Genomic DNA, 19,918 nt, shown 5'->3' with positions numbered 1-19,918 from the left:
CCCTAAGCTCTGGAATTGCCTCCCTAACAAACTCTGCCTCACCCTCTCTCATTTGTCCTTTAAGGCACTCCTTAAAACGTAATGACAGTGATTATTTGCTAAACATTGAAGATGTAAATAGCACCTGAGAAGGATTTCCTTTCCCAGAAAGATTGGCAAAGCCTGAGTGTAACACTTTGATATTTGATTTTAATCCGAGCTAATTGGATCTTCCTCCTTCACCCATTCTCTCTCTCTCTCTCTCTCCCGCCCGTTCTCTCTCTTTCCCCCCCACGCTCTCTCTCCCTCCTCCCCGCTCTCTCTCTCCTCCCCGCTCTCTCTCTCTCTCCTCCCCGCTCTCTCTCTCTCCTCCCCGCTCTCTCTCTCTCTCCTCCCCGCTCTCTCTCTCTCTCCTCCCCGCTCTCTCTCTCTCTCCTCCCCGCTCTCTCTCTCTCTCCTCCCCGCTCTCTCTCTCTCTCCTCCCCGCTCTCTCTCTCTCTCTCCTCCCCGCTCTCTCTCTCTCTCCTCCCCGCTCTCTCTCTCTCTCCTCCCCGCTCTCTCTCTCTCTCTCTCTCCTCCCCGCTCTCTCTCTCTCTCTCCTCCCCGCTCTCTCTCTCTCTCCTCCCCGCTCTCTCTCTCTCTCCTCCCCGCTCTCTCTCTCTCCTCCGCGCTCTCTCTCTCTCTCCTCCCCGCTCTCTCTCTCTCCTCCTCCGCTCTCTCTCTCCTCCCGCTCTCCTCTCTCTCCCCCCGCTCTCTCTCTCTCCTCCCCGCTCTCTCTCTCTCTCCTCCGCGCTCTCTCTCTCTCTCCTCCCCGCTCTCTCTCTCTCCTCTCCGCTCTCTCTCTCTCTCTCTCCTCCCCGCTCTCTCTCTCTCTCTCTCCTCCCCGCTCTCTCTCTCCTCCCCGCTCTCTCTCTCCTCCCCGCTCTCTCTCTCTCTCTCTCCTCCCCGCTCTCTCTCTCTCCTCCCCGCTCTCTCTCTCTCCTCCGCGCTCTCTCTCTCTCCTCCCCGCTCTCTCTCTCTCCTCTCCGCTCTCTCTCTCTCTCTCTCCTCCCCGCTCTCTCTCTCTCTCCTCCCCGCTCTCTCTCTCTCTCCTCCCCGCTTTCTCTCTCTCTCCTCCCCGCTCTCTCTCTCTCTCCTCCCCGCTCTCTCTCTCTCTCCTCCCCGCTCTCTCTCTCTCTCTCCTCCCCGCTCTCTCTCTCTCTCCTCCCCGCTCTCTCTCTCTCTCCTCCCCGCTCTCTCTCTCTCTCCTCCCCGCTCTCTCTCTCTCTCCTCCCCGCTCTCTCTCTCTCTCCTCCCCGCTCTCTCTCTCTCTCCTCCCCGCTCTCTCTCTCTCTCCTCCCCGCTCTCTCTCTCTCTCCTCCCCGCTCTCTCTCTCTCTCCTCCCCGCTCTCTCTCTCTCTCCTCCCCGCTCTCTCTCTCTCTCCTCCCCGCTCTCTCTCTCTCTCCTCCCCGCTCTCTCTCTCTCTCCTCCCCGCTCTCTCTCTCTCTCCTCCCCGCTCTCTCTCTCTCTCCTCCCCGCTCTCTCTCTCTCTCCTCCCCGCTCTCTCTCTCTCTCCTCCCCGCTCTCTCTCTCTCTCCTCCCCGCTCTCTCTCTCTCTCCTCCCCGCTCTCTCTCTCTCTCCTCCCCGCTCTCTCTCTCTCTCCTCCCCGCTCTCTCTCTCTCTCCTCCCCGCTCTCTCTCTCTCTCCTCCCCGCTCTCTCTCTCTCCTCCCCGCTCTCTCTCTCTCTCCTCCCCGCTCTCTCTCTCTCTCCTCCCCGCTCTCTCTCTCTCTCCTCCCCGCTCTCTCTCTCTCTCCTCCCCGCTCTCTCTCTCTCTCCTCCCCGCTCTCTCTCTCTCTCCTCCCCGCTCTCTCTCTCTCTCCTCCTCGCTCTCTCTCTCTCCTCCCCGCTCTCTCTCTCCTCCTCTCTCTCTCCTCCCCGCTCTCTCTCTCTCTCCTCCCCACTCTCTCTCTCTCTCTCTCTCCTCCCCGCTCTCTCTCTCTCTCCTCCCCGCTCTCTCTCTCTCTCCTCCCCGCTCTCTCTCTCTCTCTGCTCCCCGCTCTCTCTCTCTGCTCCCCGCTCTCTCTCTCACTGCTCCCCGCTCTCTCTCTCTCTCTGCTCCCCGCTCTCTCTCTCTCTCTGCTCCCCGCTCTCTCTCTCTCTCCTCCCCGCTCTCTCTCTCTTTCCTCCCCGCTCTCTCTCTCTCTTTCCTCCCCGCTCTCTCTCTCTCTTTCCTCCCCGCTCTCTCTCTCTCTTTCCTCCCCGCTCTCTCTCTCTCTTTCCTCCCCGCTCTCTCTCTCTCTTTCCTCCCCGCTCTCTCTCTCTCTTTCCTCCCCGCTCTCTCTCTCTCTTTCCTCCCCGCTCTCTCTCTCTCTTTCCTCCCCGCTCTCTCTCTCTCTCTCCTCCCCGCTCTCTCTCCTCCTCCCCGCTCTCTCTCTCTCCTTCCCGCTCTCTCTCTCTCCTCCCCGCTCTCTCTCTCTCCTCCCCGCTCTCTTTCTCTCTCCCCTCCCCGCTCTCTTTCTCTCTCCCCTCCCCCGCTCGCTCTCCCCTCCCCCGCTCGCTCTCCCCTCCCCCGCTCGCTCTCCCCTCCCCCGCGCGCTCTCCCCTCCCCCGCGCGCTCTCCCCTCCCCCGCGCGCTCTCCCCTCCCCCGCGCGCTCTCCCCTCCCCCGCGCGCTCTCCCCTCCCCCGCGCGCTCTCCCCTCCCCCGCGCGCTCTCCCCTCCCCCGCGCGCTCTCCCCTCCCCCGCGCGCTCTCCCCTCCCCCGCGCGCTCTCCCCTCCCCCGCGCGCTCTCCCCTCCCCCGCGCGCTCTCCCCTCCCCCGCGCGCTCTCCCCTCCCCCGCGCGCTCTCCCCTCCCCCGCGCGCTCTCCCCTCCCCCGCGCGCTCTCCCCTCCCCCGCGCGCTCTCCCCTCCCCCGCGCGCTCTCCCCTCCCCCGCGCGCTCTCCCCTCCCCCGCTCTCTCGCCCCCGCCCCACCCCCTCTCTCTCCTGCAATCTTCCCAATGAAACAGCCAAAGGCAGTTTGCCCTTGCAGTTGGCAAGCAACCATCCAGCCTAAGCCCTCCTGCTCTTGGTCCATAACCTTGTACTTTCAGTACAACGCAGGACCATAAGAATAACTATAAATGTGATCACATGCATTATTTAATGCGTTGTTGCAGAGCAGTGTGAGTGAATTGGTTGGGCCTGCTCAAAAGGTTCCAGCTAACTCGAGTTTCTGGGTCTAGAAATGGTTACAGGGTATGTCCTTATGTGTCCAATTTTGTTTGGTAATGCTTGTGATGAGCACCTTGGTGCGTTTTGCTCTGTGAAAGCTGCTATATAAATGCAAGTTGTTGTGGTAAAGCCCTGAATTCTACATTAAAGCCCCTGTCACCTGAAACAATCTGTTTGGACACCCCTCGATAAGCCTCTTGGTGCCTGCGCCATTGCCGGTGTTAACAGGGCAGTGAGGTCCTGACCCCATCTTCAGGACTTTGACACCCTAATCTAGACAGGTCATGGTAGTGGAAATTGACCCCACAACCTTCTTTCTCTTAACACTCCCCTTTAGCGGTACAAGTCTGGCTTAGACCTGGGGAGGGGAAAAATTCTTGTCAACATGTATTACTTTCATCTTTTTTTTAATGTTCCTCTGGTAATAACCGTAACCTCTTATGGAGAGGAATAAGGAGCGGTCCTGGCCGGATGCCTATTGGTCGGGTACCTTATGGTGATGCTCACAGAAGCAGGGTGCAGCTCACAGAATTTTGAGCCATTGCCGGAATATTGAAACCCAGTTTGCCACAGCGATGCCTTAAGTGTGTCCTTGTTCTTGGAAGTGGCACAGTTGCAAGATAATTGAATGTTAAGGCCTGGAATGCACTGCCTGAGGAGTGTGGTAGCATTCGAGAGGAAATTGGACTGTTATCTGAAAAGGAGGAACGTGCAGGGTTACCGGGAGATGGGGGGGGGCAGGGGTTAGTGGTACTAAGTGAATCGCTCATTCGGAGAGCTGGTGCAGACACGATGGGCCGAGTGGCCTCCTGCGGTGTAACAATTCTGTGATTCACAGGCGAGGTTGGAATGAGCACCATCACGTGAAACCTGGTCAGGAAGTGTGACAGCCGGGAACATCTGGTGACAAAAGACTTGCCAAACCTGGTTGGAATGCAAGTTCCGGGGCAGGAGTGGAGCTGTATTGATGGCATTGCCACATTCAACAGCTTGTAGTCAATATTCTTACAGCGAGCTTCAATCCTCAGGACGAGAGTTTCGGCTGGACTAGCAGTGAGATGCAGAGAGTTTCAGGTGTAAAGGGAGGAAGCTGCATAAGCGATGAGGATTTGGAGCAGAAAGTTTAATCGAGGTGTTCAAAATCATGAGGGGATTTGATAGAGTAAATAATGAGAAACTGTGTAGCCAGTCCTTCAGCAAGCTCACGTTCAATATTACAGAAGCCAACGTTCAAAAGTCCAGAGAAGATACGGCAAAAAGCCTGTGTGAAATGGACAATTTTCAGAAATTGGCCCAGTGTTGTTTCCCAGCAATTCATGGAACCATGAGACTGGGCCTAAAACTAAACTTGGTGTTAGTCAACAATTGGTAGAGGCAGTTAAGCCACGAGATGAAATGCGTCTATCCAAGATTTAAAAGATTTTGATTCGAGCATCAGGTTGCTGTGAACTGCTGTGGAAGTGTAAGCTAGCAAGCTTATAGAGCCCCTGCCTCTGAACGTGCCCCCAAATTCTTTGGAACTTTCTGATTAGAGTGAAACCTGATGATATGATCACCAGGCTCCCCTTCATATGTTAGTGGACTATTGGTGAAGACAGGGTATGAGATTGTTGCAGTGAGAAGGATGGTACAGATGTGGGGAGGGGTTTGTGGCAATCGGTATTCTGGATGTCCAAAGCAAAAACAGAAACAAAAATACCTGGAAAAACTCAGCAGGTCTGGCAGCATCGGCGGAGAGGGACACAGTTGACGTTTTGAGTCCTCATGACCCTTCAACAGAACTAAGTAAAAATAGGAAAGGGGTGAAATATAAGCTGGTTTAAGTGGGGTGGGGTGTTGTTGGGACAAGCAGCCAGTGATAGGTGGAGATAACCAAAAGCTGTCACAGACAAAAGGACAAAGAGGTGTTGAAGGTGGTGATATTATCTAAAGGAATGTGCTAATTAAGAGTAGAAGACAGGACAGATAAGGTACAGATAGCGCTAGTGGGGCTGGGGGAATACTAAAAGGTAGAAATAAACAATGGGTGGAATACATTTAAAAATAATGGAAATAGGTGGGAAAAGAAAAATCTATATAAATTATTGGAAAAAACAAAAAGGAGGGGGAAGAAATGGAAAGGGGGGTGGGGATGGAGGAGGGAGATCATGATCTAAAATTGTTGAACTCAATATTCAGTCTGGAAGGCTGTAAAGAGCCTGGTCGGAAGATGAGGTGCTGTTTCTGTTGACAGCAGGGTCAGTAACAAGAGGACACAGATTTGTAAGAAAAAAAACAAAGGAGAAAAAAAAATATTTTTACACACCAATTATAATGATTTTTTTTACTCTGTGAGTTGTTGTGATCTGGAATTCACCCCCTGATAGGGTGGTTGTGATCTGGAATTCACCCCCTGATAGGGTGGTTGTGGTCTGGAATGCACCCCTGATAGGGTGGTTGTGGTCTGGAATGCACCACCTGATAGGGTGGTTGTGGTCTGGAATGCACCACCTGATAGGGTGGTTGTGGTCTGGAATGCACCACCTGATAGGGTGGTTGTGGTCTGGAATGCACCACCTGATAGGGTGGTTGTGGTCTGGAATGCACCGCCTGATAGGGTGGTTGTGGTCTGGAATGCACCGCCTGATAGGGTGGTTGTGGTCTGGAATGCACCGCCTGATAGGGTGGTTGTGGTCTGGAATGCACCGCCTGATAGGGTGGTTGTGGTCTGGAATGCACCGCCTGATAGGGTGGTTGTGGTCTGGAATGCACCGCCTGATCGGGTGGTTGTGGTCTGGAATGCACCGCCTGATCGGGTGGTTGTGGTCTGGAATGCACCGCCTGATCGGGTGGTTGTGGTCTGGAATGCACCGCCTGATCGGGTGGTTGTGGTCTGGAATGCACCGCCTGATCGGGTGGTTGTGGTCTGGAATGCACCGCCTGATCGGGTGGTTGTGGTCTGGAATGCACCGCCTGATCGGGTGGTTGTGGTCTGGAATGCACCGCCTGATCGGGTGGTTGTGGTCTGGAATGCACCGCCTGATCGGGTGGTTGTGGTCTGGAATGCACCGCCTGATAGAGGGGTTGTGGTCTGGAATGCACCGCCTGATAGGGTGGTTGTGGTCTGGAATGCACCGCCTGATAGGGTGGTTGTGGTCTGGAATGCACCGCCTGATAGGGTGGTTGTGGTCTGGAATGCACCGCCTGATAGGGTGGTTGTGGTCTGGAATGCACCGCCTGATAGGGTGGTTGTGGTCTGGAATGCACCGCCTGATAGGGTGGTTGTGGTCTGGAATGCACCGCCTGATAGGGTGGTTGTGGTTTGGAATGCACCGCCTGATAGGGTGGTTGTGGTTTGGAATGCACCGCCTGATAGGGTGGTTGTGGTTTGGAATGCACCGCCTGATAGGGTGGTTGTGGTTTGGAATGCACCGCCTGATAGGGTGGTTGTGGTTTGGAATGCACCGCCTGATAGGGTGGTTGTGGTCTGGAATGCACCGCCTGATAGGGTGGTTGTGGTCTGGAATGCACCGCCTGATAGGGTGGTTGTGGTCTGGAATGCACCGCCTGATAGGGTGGTTGTGGTCTGGAATGCACCCCCTGATATGGTGGTTGTGGTCTGGAATGCACCCCCTGATAGGGTGGTTGTGGTCTGGAATGCACCTCCTGATAGGGTGGTTGTGGTCTGGAATGCACCCCCTGATAGGGTGGTTGTGGTCTGGAATGCACCCCCTGATAGGGTGGTTGTGGTCTGGAATGCACCCCCTGATAGGGTGGTTGTCTGGAATGCACCGCCTGATAGGGTGGTTGTGGTCTGGAATGCACCGCCTGATATGGTGGTTGTGGTCTGGAATGCACCCCCTGATAGGGTGGTTGTGGTCTGGAATGCACCCCCTGATAGGGTGGTTGTGGTCTGGAATGCACCTCCTGGTAGGCTGGTTGTGGTCTGGAATGCACCTCCTGGTAGGCTGGTTGTGGTCTGGAATGCACCGCCTGATAGGCTGGTTGTGGTCTGGAATGCACCACCTGATAGGGTGGTTGTGGTCTGGAATGCACCGCCTGATAGGGTGGCAGAGAATTCTTTAATTACTTTCAAAAGGCAATTGGATAAGTATTTAAAAAGGAGACATGTGCAGAGCAATGGGGAAAGCGCTTGGGGAGGGTGAGTGAAATAAATTGGATAGCTCTTTCAAAGAGCCAGCACAAGCATATTGGGCTGAATGGCCACCTCCTGTGCAAGATTTGATGGGCTGGATTTATGCTCCCCGCCTGCATGTTTGAAAGAGTTTGTTGGGGATGGAGGGTTGGGGTGGGGTGCGGTGGGGGGGGGGGGGGGGGGGGGGGGTGGTGGGGGGGGTAGGGGTGGCATGCTGCCCACTTGCCCACTCCTGCGCCCACCGCAGTTTTACTAGTGGCGGGGGTGGTGTTGAGCAGCCTGCCTGCCAGTGGGTCTGTCGAGGCCCTTAAGTGGGCAATTATTGCTCTGTTTGATTCTCCGATAAAGGGGTGGGGGGTGCAGAATGGGGTCACTTGGATCCAGCAGATGGGAGACTCTCACTGGACAGCAACTCAGAATTGAGAGCTGGATGGAGACCCACTTACCCAGGACTGTCCGAGCTGGGCTTTGTGAACCTTTACCTTCTGACCCAGAGATGGCCAGAGGCTCCCTCCAAAAAAAAAAGCCGAGTGAATTGTAAAAGAGGGACCAATTTACAAATAAATGACACCAAAATATATAATTGAGCTAAAGCCTAGTCTGTTTGCCCTTGCAGGTTGGAAATCCCTCCCCACTTCCAAACATGGACAGGAAGCGAAGAAGACCAGATGGTTATTACAATGGCTTTGGGCACCGCCCAAATAAAATCCCCAGGGAATCTCCCAGAGGAAATCCAGCGCCAGGCAGAGGTGGATACCACAGGCAAGGCCCCAACTTCCCACTGGACCTGTGGTCATTCCTTGGTAATCTGGAAAACAGTGATCGGCAGAACACCGTTTTACCGTTCCTCCTGAAACATCGAGATGAATTGGCAGAAATACTCAATAGGATGGAGCTGGGGAGCACTGAAGTCCACTGTGTGATTAGGGGCCTAAAGATAGCAGCAGAAATGGCCACCAGCAAAGAAGAGACTCGACGCATTCTTCAGTTAGTGATCTGCTCTGTGTTCCTGCTGAGGAGCTTGCTTCATTCCATAGCCGTCTTCCATGACTGTGACAGCCAGATTGACAAAGGCGCCCTGGACAATCTCATTGGGTTTCTTCGCCACCTGGTGCTGGTGTTTCCTGAGAACATTCAAACCCACATCTCCATTCCTGTGGACTTGCTCAGTGCCCGGCTGCAGAGACTTCAGAGCTTGGGTTCTCGGTTTTCTTGGCCTGTGAAGAAACAGCTGCTTGACCTCGTGTGTGCTGTCAATGAGGCGTTCCCGAGAGAGCAGAGTGGGCTGAGGTGGGGGATATTCACCCAGGAACCGCCCAAAGACTTCCACCACCTTTCCATCTTTCCCAGGTCCGAGGACATGGTTGGCCCAGTGAACCCCCCGGTGCTCCCCAATAAAGTCACGGGACCTTACGAGAGCAGTTATGCCTACTTGGACACCCACTTCCGGCTCCTACGTGAAGACTTAGTGAAGTCGCTGAGAGAAGGCGTTACAGCCTGCCTTGCACCGAGGAGCCATTTTGTGGAGGCAGCTGGTCAGATCAGCGAGCTGAAGATGTATAAGAACGTCCAGGTTCTGCACCCGGTTTGCCAGTGGGAAGGAGTCACGTACAAGGCGCAGTTCGACGTGGACAAGTTTCGCCGCGGAGCCTCCTGGGGTTCCCGGAGATTGGGGAAAGGGTCCCTGGTTTGCCTCCTGGCAATGGATTGTGAGGAGATATTCTTCGCCTCAGTAGCAAAGTGGCTGTCCCCAGGGCTGGTCTCACTCCAGTTCTCCACCAGTCACGCGGAACTGTCCAAGCATATCTACAGGCACCGCTTCATCATGGTGGAGTCGCCGGCTTTCTTCGAAGCCTATCGATACGTCCTCCGGGGGCTCCAAGAGATAGACGTGAAGCGAGTCCCTTTCCAGCGATACATTGTGAAGTGTAAATCCTCAGTCCATCCACCTGCCTATCTTCAGCAGCAGAACATCAGCCTGGATCTGCTGCCCTTGCTCAGAAACATTAAAGATGTGGGTGAAGCTGGGGTAAGATTCGTATTCCATCGAGTAAGGACATAAAAACATAAGAAATAGGGGGCGAGAAGAGGCCACTCAGCCCTTGGAGCCGGCTCTGTCACTTAATAAGATCATGGCTGTTCGCCAAGCTCAGCTCCACACCTCTGCCACCTCCTCCTATCCCCTTAATTCCCTGGCTATCTAAAAATCTATCGACCACTGTCTTGAATGCAGTTACTAACAGTGACCATGGGCGAGATAGGGAATTCCCGTTGGCAGTCAACGGACATTTTGCTGGTTCACTAAATTTGCTGTCCCGTCCACAATGGGTCTGGAAAATCCCGGCCCACGGAACTACCGGTCTGCTTCACTAAATGTCCTTTGTGGATGGAAACCCACCATCCTTATCCTGGTCTCCGTGTGACTCCGGACCCACAGCAATGTAGAGTTGACTCTTAACTGTTGTATCTAGAGGGCATTTGGGGATGGGCAATAAATGCTGTCCTTGCCAATGGTACCCACAGCCCAGGAGTGAATTTTAAAAAAAAGTTCCAACTCTGTCCTCATAAAATATCAGTTTAGGAGTGAGGTGAGGAGAAATTGCTTCATTCGGAGTGAACCTTGCTAAAAGTTAGTCATGCAGTTGCAGCAGATGGAATGTCGGCAATTATTGTAAGGAAGTTTTACTGCAGCTGTACAGGGCCTTGGTGAGACCACATCTGGAATATTATGTACAGTTTTGGTCTCTTTGTTTGAAAAAGGCTATAATTGTGTTAGAAGCAGTTCAGAGAAGGTTCGCTTGACTGACTCCTAGGATGAAGGGGTTATCTTTGAGGAGAGGTTGAACAGGCTGGGCCCTGTATCCATTGGAGTTTAGAAGAATGAGAGGTGATCTTATTGAAACATATAATATTATGACAGAGCTGATGGTAAAGGCTGAGTTGTTCAAATCCCAGAGGGAAACGTGAAACAGTTGTCATAACCCATTTCTGCAATTTGTATGTTTCGGGATGCAGGCTTTGAATTCACAGAATCACACAGTGCAAAAGAGGCCCTTCAGCTCATCGAGTCTGCACCGACACGTGAGAAACACCTGACCTACCTACCTACCTAATCCCATTTACCTGCACTTGGCCCATAGACTTCAGTAGTAATAAGACCATCAAGTCTCAAGAGGTTTTTTAGAAAACTAAATTAAACATTTATTATTACAAGAAAGAGTATAAAAGTGTGTCTACAAAATTACTACTATAATTAATCTGACTCTCAGTTACACCCCCATTAAGGCAACAGTAAATCTCATAGATTTAAACATACCCCTGGCAAAGCACACCCTGGACAATCACTTCAAAATGAGTTTCTTTCAGTTCTGGGTCCTTGCAGACCGCATCTTGAGGCTTACAGGCTGGAGGCTTTAGATCTTAGAATCTCTCTCCCTCTTTACCAACAGCCTTCTCTTCCTTTATACATATTTCCCTCTTTGAATGCAAATTCTCATCATCACTAGGTTTTTTTTAAATTCAAATTTTCTAATAATAAAACCCTTTCATCACAGAATCTTAACAGCACAGAAGGAGGCCATTTGGCCCATCATGTCTGCACTGGCTCTCCAAATGAGCATTATGACCAAGTGCTATTGCCCTGCCTTTTTCCCCATACCCTTGCACATTCTAATGCCCTTTGGAATGCCTCAGTTGAACCTACCTCCACCACACTTCCAGGCAGTGCATTCCAGACCCGAACCACTCGTCGTGTGAAAAAGTTTTTCTCATGTCACACTTGCTAGTAACCTTTGAAAAAAATAAACACATTGTTTTTGAGCTTCACCTGGTTAGGTGTAACATTTTACCCGCTCTTTTGAATAGTCTATTTAAATGTAAATTGCCCCTATACACCAGACCTTCTATTTCCCTATGTTTACCTGATTACCATTTCGAACCTACTTCTCTTCTATACATCAAAGCCTCTAGACCAGTTGGCTTTAATCCAATTAAGACACACAAACATACACATAGACACAGGCACCACTAAACTCTTTTAAAATAATTTCCAATAACATTATAGACATTATTATACCTTCTTGACAATAACATCCTGAGTGTATTTAACATGGGGGATACTGGGAGGATGTTTCCACTTGTGGGGGAACCTAGAACCAGGAACACCGTTTTGAAAATAAGATGTTTAAGACTGAGTTGAGGAGAATTTTTTTCCCTCAGAGGGTTGATAGTCTGTGGAATTCTCTTCCCTAGAAAGCCTTGGAGGCTGAGTCATTGAATTTATTCAAGGCAGGTTTTTGATAGACAAGGGGAGTTAAGTTATGGGAGGCAGACGGGGTAAGTGGAATTGAGACCACAACCAGATCAGCCATGATCTTATTGCATGGTGGAGCAGGCTCGAAGGGCTGAATGGCCTACTCTTGTTCCTAAGTCAGATGTTCCTATGAAATTCTCTACCCCAGAAGGTTGTGGATGCTCCATCATTGAGAAAATTCAAGGCTGAGATTGGCAGGCTTTTGGTGTCTCGGAGATGGGGAGTGGACTAGAAAGTGGAGTTGAAGCCCAAGATCGGCCATGATCTTACTGATTGGTGGAACAGACTCGGCAGGACATGTAGTCTACTCCACCTCCTATTCCTTAGGTTCCATACTCCCTTTCACATCATCGGGATGTTCCAAAGTAACTGGACCTCTTTTTTTGCCTTTATTTCTAGATGGAGAGTGATTTGCAGAAGGACATCTGCCCACCAGTGGAGCCAGGACCAGACCAGACCCTTACAGAACAGCAGACAGAGGAACAGGGCCACCTCACAGAGGATTCCTTTGATCTGACTGAGGATAGTGTTAGCTCAGCAGAAATGAGAATGGAGGAAGCAGCAGAGGAGGTGAATCCATTGGAAGAGAAAGTGAGGACTGCAGAGGAATCGATTCAACGCGTAGTTGAGGGTGATGGGAACATGGAAGAGGAGCATCATCCAGTAGCAGAGGGAAGCTCTGGCCTTGCAGGAGGGTTTATCGATATCAGAGACCAGCCGCTCCAGCCAGCGGAGAAGACACCTGGCCCAGCGCTGGGCACTGCTGGCTCCACTGGGAGGGGCAGCAACCCAGCTGGGAAGAGCATGGATCCCGGACAGCTGAGGTGTAAGCCAATGGGTCAAGGTGGGACCCCAATGGGGCAAGGTGGCAACCTCACAGGGAAGAACAAGTACAAAGTCAATCCATTTAAGCAAGATTTCCGGTCTCTGCGATGGTTGAAGCATTTTGACAGATCTCAGCTAAAGGCTCTTCAAAAGGCCCTCAAACGGGAATTTGCATTAATCCAAGGCCCTCCTGGAACAGGTAGGTGGCCAGAGGTTATGTACTTCTGCTTGGAGCAAACTGAGAGGGAACTAGACACTTGCTGATGTCGACAAGGCCCAAGGGAAGCAGCTCTCAGTAGTAATTCTTTTTATTAAAAAGATAGAATAGCCACCGAGGTAGGAAAGAGTGGCAGAGAATTCAGGTAGTATTGGGATGTATTGATTGGCAGGGACTATTAGGATATATTGTTTGGATGGGTAGGATTGGAGGTATTGATTGGGGAATACCGACTAAGTGGGTAGGATTGGAGGTATTGATTGGGGAGTACCGATTGGGTGGGTAGGATTGGAGGTATTGATTGGTGAGTACTGTTTGGGTGGGTAGGATTGGAGGTATTGATTGGGGAGTACTGATTGGGTGGGTAGGATTGGAGGTATTGATTGGTGAGTACTGATTGGGTGGGTAGGATGGGAGGAATTGATTGGGAAGTACTGATTGGGTGGGTAGGATTGGAGGTATTGTTTGGGGAGTACCGAATGGGTGGGTAGGATTGGAGGTATTGATTGGGGAGTACCGATTGGGTGGCTAGGATTGGAGGTATTGATTGGGGAGTACTGATTGGGTGGCTAGGATTGGAGGTATTGATTGGGGAGTACTGATTGGGTGGGTAGGATTGGAGGTATTGATTGGGGAGTACTGATTGGTTGGGTAGGATTGGAGGTATTGATTGGGGAGTACGGACTAAGTGGGTAGGATTGGAGGTATTGATTGGGGAGTACTGATTGGGTTTGTAGGATTGGAGGTATTGATTGGGTGTGTAGGATTGGGGAGTATTGATTGGGGAGTATTGATTGGGTAGGTAGGATTGGAGGTATTGATTGGGGAGTACTGATTGCGTAGCATCAGGCTTGGGCCTTCAAAGCCAGTGGGTTTTAGGAGGGAGCGAATGTCATGAAGCTAACAGGAGGCATAGAACCAAGTGAACAGGCCTGTGCAGCCCTAATCTTCCATCATCCACAGATATATGTTGCCATATAGCAGTCAATTCGTGCACCTCCAGCTCCCATAAGCAGCAACGAGATACATAACTGGATAATCTGTTTGTGATGGTGGTTGAAAGATGTATATATATATATATATATATATATATATAGGAGTGGCACCATAGGAATTATGCTACTTGACTGGTAATCCAGACGTTTGGATTAATGAGCATAACACAGGTTCAAATTTCACCAAGGCAGCAGGTAGAATTTAAATTCAATTAATTAATAAATCCGGAATAAAAATCTAACCTCAGTATTGATGATCATGAAACTACTGGAATATCTCTCAAAGCCCACCTGGTTCACTAATATCCTTTAGGGAAGGAAACCTGCTGCTCTTACCTGGTCTGGCCTCCAGACCCCCAGCAATGCCTCTCAGATGGCCGAGCAAGCCACTTAGCTGTTAAGGGCAACTGGGATGGGCAACAAATGCTGGCCTAGCCAGCGATGCTCACGTCACATGAATGAATAAAACAAGTTAGGACACCAGAGTTAACTCCGATGCTGCTGCTGCTGCTTTGAAAGGATTGTGGCAACTTCTACATCGACCCGGGAAGATAGATGAGAGAGAGAGAGATGAAGAGAGAGCATTCCCTTAGTGCGTCAGTCTTGATATTGTGTTCCTAGTCTCTAGATTTGGACTGGGAACTCGCTTTGAGGGGAGAGTGTTTCCTAGTGGGCCACAACTGACTTCTAGATAGCTTTTGCTTTATCTAGACACAAACTCAAGTGTATCTTGCACTGAGAGGCTGTCGGGTCAGTCGTTGGAGCAGTGGTGTGTGTGTTTGTGTGTGTTTGTGTGCCAGTGCGTGTGTAACCTGTGGTCCGCTTGCCATTGTTACAACAGGAAAGAGTTTCCTTGGGTTAAAATTGGTGGAGCTGCTGCTACATAATCAGAGTCTCTGGCAGAACAACGATGGGAATCACAGCCCCATTCTGATCGTCTGCAAAACCAAGCATGCCCTGGAACAGTTCCTGGAAGGTGAGGGGATTCTTTACAAGGTAATGCCACCATGACAATGGTTTATAAAACATTGGGAAATATTTAAAATGCTGGTGTAGGTAAAAGTGATTGTGAAGTTTTCTTGGATTGTAGTTTAAAGAACCCCAGCTGGTTCACTGATGCTTCTTTTGTAGGGAAGCCCTTACCAGCCCTGGGCCTACATGTAACTCCAGTCCTGCTCCAACACTGACTGCTAACAGCGATCCGCTCTGTATCAAATGGCTCACACTGTGGTTTAATGAGAGAGTTTCCCATCATCACCATCTCAAGGGTAACTATAAATTGGAGAATCTCACAGCACAGGGCTAGGCCATTCAGCCCATCATGTCTGTGCCGGCTCTTTGGACAGATCTATCCAGTTAGTCCCATAACCCTGCTCTTCCCCCAGAGCCCCGCAAATGTTGCCTTTTAAGCATTGTGAAATGTGTAAGGTTGTGGTAACACGTCTCCCAGGCAGGCTTGCCGCGCTCTTTGGAGTGGCTGAGCCTGTATCGGTCTCTCCTTCACCCAGCTCTTAACTGTGGCTCAGTCACCATCAGGTCTCCCACCCTCAGCTACTGGGGGATTTGTCCACCCTCACATGGGAGACTGATTCTGGCAGACTGGGTGGATGAGACCAACCTGAGGTCCAACGGTCTTGAAGACAGGTCAGCACCGTGGGGCACATCGATCTCAACAAGAGACAGGCCACATTCTGGCCACCCACTGCATCCGGATCGATCTCAGGCCCTCTATACCCGTCTTGACACTGGACCAAGATTGGTCAGGACTGGAGAGTGAGGCTGGTGATTTGCAGCTCTCCCGCACTATAATCCAATTAATCCAATAGGAATGGGCAATAAATGCTGGCCTAGCCAACAATGCCCACACTCTGTAAAAGAATTTTTTTTAAAATTCCCTATAAGTCATGTTCATCATCTTTCCATCATTTACCATCCATTGTCTGCCTGTCACAAGTCCTCTGGTGATGAGTGAGTGGTGTAGCAGCAGCTATGGATTCATTGGGAGCTATAGCCTTAATCCTGCACGTAGGTGGCTCAGACCACGGGGTCATGTTTCACTGGGATGAAGAAGAAGTGGAACTCGGCAGCCCCCTGAGCGACTGAGCAGCCCTTATTCAGGACCACGCTGCTCACTAATGTGAGGAAGGTGCTGGAAAAACTGTTGTAAACATTGTCTACTTCACCTCCCTGACCCTAGACCATACCCGGCAGCTTCACCTCCCTGACCAGCAGGTCATACCCGGCAGCTTCACCTCCCTGACCAGCAGGTCATACCCGGCAGCTTCACCTCCCTGACCAGCAGGTCATACCCGGCAGCTTCACCTCCCTGACCAGCAGGTCATACCCGGCAGCTTCACCTCCCTGACCAGCAGGTCATACCCGGCAGCTTCACCACCCTGACCAGCAGGTCATACCCGGCAGCTTCACCTCCCTGACCAGCAGGTCATACCCGGCAGCTTCACCTCCCTGGCCAGCAGGTCATACCCGGCAGCTTCACCTCCCTGACCAGCAGGTCATACCCGGCAGCTTCACCTCCCTGACCAGCAGGTCATACCCGGCAGCTTCACCTCCCTGACCAGCAGGTCATACCCGGCAGCTTCACCTCCCTGACCAGCAGGTCATACCCGGCAGCTTCACCTCCCTGACCAGCAGGTCATACCCGGCAGCTTCACCTCCCTGACCAGCAGGTCATACCCGGCAGCTTCACCTCCCTGACCAGCAGGTCATACCCGGCAGCTTCACCTCCCTGGCCCTAGACCATACCCGGCAGCTTCACCTCCCTGACCAGCAGGTCATACCCGGCAGCTTCACCTCCCTGGCCAGCAGGTCATACCCGGCAGCTTCACCTCCCTGACCAGCAGGTCATACCCGGCAGCTTCACCTCCCTGACCAGCAGGCCATACCCGGCAGCTTCACCTCCCTGTCCAGCAGGTCATACCCGGCAGCTTCACCTCCCTGTCCAGCAGGTCATACCTGGCAGCGATTCCCATCAATGCGGTTGTAAGTCAATCTCAAAAAATTAAAGCAAAGGTGACACTGGTCACCATTGGCGTGTGGAACATGCTCATCCTCACGGACAATGCCACCGGCCAACAGACCTGGGTGAAGAGCTGCTCTTGTCCCTTGCCAGCCTTTTACCGACAGCGTCCAGGTTACTGCCCTCAGTGAGACTCTCCGAGCTGAGGGGGATCAGCTCAAACAAATCTGTGCAGGTTACAAATTGTTGTAGAGTGGCTGTGGGAATAGGGGAACAGTGTGAAACTGGTGTACGTTTTACAGTCATGAAACACCTCGTCAGTAAGTTGACTTGTCTTCTCTAGGGTGTTAATGATCATCTGATGGTGCTTAAACTCCCCCTGCACAACAACAGGCAGGTAACACTCATCAGTGAGTACACCCTTAACCCTGACTGACAGTCAGGGTGTATGCCTTTAACCCTGACGGACGCTCAGGGTGTACGCCTTTAACCCTGACGGACGCTCAGGGTGTACGCCTTTAACCCTGACGGACGCTCAGGGTGTACGCCTTTAACCCTGACGGACGCTCAGGGTGTACGCCTTTAACCCTGACGGACGCTCAGGGTGTACGCCTTTAACCCTGACGGACGCTCAGGGTGTACGCCTTTAACCCTGACGGACGCTCAGGGTGTACGCCCTTCGCCCTGACGGACGCTCAGGGTGTACGCCCTTCGCCCTGACGGACGCTCAGGGTGTACGCCCTTCGCCCTGACGGACGCTCAGGGTGTACGCCCTTCGCCCTGACGGACGCTCAGGGTGTACGCCCTTCGCCCTGACGGACGCTCAGGGTGTACGCCCTTCGCCCTGACGGACGCTCAGGGTGTACGCCTTTAACCCTGACCAACCCGGAGAATTTATCCTTGACTTCATATGATGACCTCCATTCCTTGATTGTTGCTGTACCAAAGTCAGACAAGTTAATCATTCTCGTGTTGGTGCAGCTCACTAGGTGTGAGAAGAGCTCGTTGGAAAAAGCACTGTTAAAGCTATAACAGGAATGGTCTCCTCTTGCTGAAGGTGTGTGCTCACCAATGTAGGTTTCTACCAGCCTAATTGCAGCACAGCTTGGATACATCCATGTTCTATGCATAAGGTCATAAGAATTAGGAACAGGAGTAGGCCATTCAGCCCATTGAGCTTGCTCTGCCAGTCAATAAGATCCTGGCTGACCTGATTGTGGCCTTAACTCCACTTTCCTGCCTGTCCCCCCCATAACCCTTGACTCCCTTGTCTATCAAAAACCTGTCTAACTCAGTGGCCCAGCCTCCACTGCTCTCCAGGGAAGAGAATTCCAGACTGATGACCCTCTGAAAGAAGAAATTCCTCCTCACCTCCGTCTTAAATGTGAGACCCCTTTATTTTGCTGATTTAGGTTAGCCCTAGTTCCAGATTTCCCCACAATTGGAAACGTATTCCCAATACCCACCCTGTCAAGCCCCCTCAGTATCTTATATGGTTCAATAAGGTCACCTCTCATTCTTCTAAACTCCAACAGGTAAAGGCCCAAAATGTTCAACTTTTCATCCATAAGATAAGCCCCTAATCCCAGGAATAATTTGAGTGAATCTTCTCTGAACTGCCTCCAACGCAAGTATATCCCTCCTTAAATAAGGTGACCAAAACTGTACGCAGTGCTCCGGGTACAGTCTCACCAATGCCTGTCATCAGCAGGCAGACGGACAGGCAGGATGTACATGTGGCGCTGACTGCCGGACTGACCACCATCTTCTCATTTCAAAGTTAAACAGAGTCTCAGAATGTTACTGTACTAAAGGAGGCCATTTGGCCCATCATGTCTGCACCAGCTCTCCGCATGAGCATTGTGACCTAGTGCCATTGCCCTGCCTTTTCCCCGTACCCTTGCACATTGTTTCTATTCAAATAATCATCTAATGCCCTCTTGAATGCCTCGACTGAACCTGCTTCCACCACACTCTCAGGCAGTGCATTCCAGACCCGAACCCCTCGCCGTGTGAAAAGTTTTTTTTCTTCTGTCACATTTGCTTCTTTTGCAAATCACTTCAAATCCGTGCTCTCTCGTTCTTGATATTTTTACGAGCGGGAACGGTTTCTCCCTGACTACCCGTTGTAGCAGCTGTATAGAGCCTTGGTTCGGCCACACTTGGAATATTGCGTGCAATTCTGGTCACCACATTACCAGAAGGATATGGAGGCATTGGAGAGGGTGCAGAGGAGGTTTATCAGGATGCTGCCTGGTCTGGAGGTTATTAGCTATGAGGAGAGGTTGGAGAAACTCGGATTGTTCTCACTAGAGCGACGGAGATTGAGGGGCGACTTGATAGAAGTTTACAAAATTATGAGTGGCATGGACAGAGTAGATAGTCAGAAGCTTTTTCCCAGGGTGGAAGAGTCAATTACTAGGGGACATAGATTTAAGGTGAGAGAAGAAAACTATAGAGGAGATGTGCGGGGCAAGTTTTTTATGCAGAGGGTAGTGAGTGTCTGGAACTCGCTGCCAGAGGAGGTGGTGAAAGAAGGTACAATAATGGTGTATAAGAGGCAGCTTGACAAATACATGAATAGGATGGGAATAGAGGGATACAGACCCCGGAAGTGCAAAATGTTTTAGTTGACGGGCAATGTGATCGGTGCAGGCTTGGAGGGCCGAAGGGCCTGTTTCTGTGCTGTACTTTTCTTTGTTCTTTGTTCTACCCTATCTGGCTGCTTCATGGTTTTGAACACCTCCATTTCGTGTCCTCTTAGCATTTTCTCCAAGGAGGACAGTCAAGATCTACCCCCCTGAGATGCCCCCAGGGTATTGAGGTCCAGCAGCATCTCAGTGCCTCGAGGCTCAAACAGGCAGTCATGAATGAATCTCTCCGAGAAACTCGAGAGTCATCTGTGTCAGGTGAAAATGGACACTCGCTGTATTAAGGATGACTGAAGGTGAGGGTTGTGGTGCACTCCACTGCTCTGGAGACCCTGGGCTTGACCTCTTGTAAGCATCAAGACTGGTTCGATGAACATAACATGGTAATCCAGGAACTACTGGAGAAGAAACATCACCTGTACAAAGTTTACATCAACACTCTCCAAGCATGTTGCCTACTGAAACTTCATCAGCACTGTCCAGTGCAAACTGGGAGACAGAGAAGCAAAACCACGGTGCAGAAAGAGGCCATTCAGCCCATCATGTCTGTGCCGGCCATACAAAGAGGAAAAAGAAACTAGCCGCTCATTTCTAAACCCGCTTTCTAGCACCTGGTCCGTAGCCCTGCAGGTT

The 19,918-nt window shown here is 51.5% G+C and overlaps 1 protein-coding gene across 1 annotated transcript in view; it reads left to right on the top strand.

Annotated features, from left to right (window-relative positions):
* Positions 1 to 3,180: 3,180 nt before the first annotated feature.
* Positions 3,181 to 19,918, top strand: part of LOC121276500 (NFX1-type zinc finger-containing protein 1-like) — a 46,399-nt gene continuing 29,661 nt past the window's right edge. The window contains exons 1-4 of the mRNA XM_041184990.1: positions 3,181 to 3,197; positions 7,925 to 9,337; positions 12,020 to 12,644; positions 14,499 to 14,633. Of these exons, the coding sequence (XP_041040924.1) occupies positions 7,952 to 9,337; positions 12,020 to 12,644; positions 14,499 to 14,633 (2,146 nt within the window). The 5' untranslated portion in view covers positions 3,181 to 3,197; positions 7,925 to 7,951. The remainder of the gene's footprint in view (positions 3,198 to 7,924; positions 9,338 to 12,019; positions 12,645 to 14,498; positions 14,634 to 19,918) is intronic.

This window comes from Carcharodon carcharias, chromosome 3, assembly GCF_017639515.1.
Source record: "Carcharodon carcharias isolate sCarCar2 chromosome 3, sCarCar2.pri, whole genome shotgun sequence".
Taxonomy (NCBI): Eukaryota; Metazoa; Chordata; class Chondrichthyes; order Lamniformes; family Lamnidae; genus Carcharodon; species Carcharodon carcharias.
Note: the sequence above shows the minus strand (reverse complement) of the source record. Positions and strands in the feature narration are given on the sequence as shown.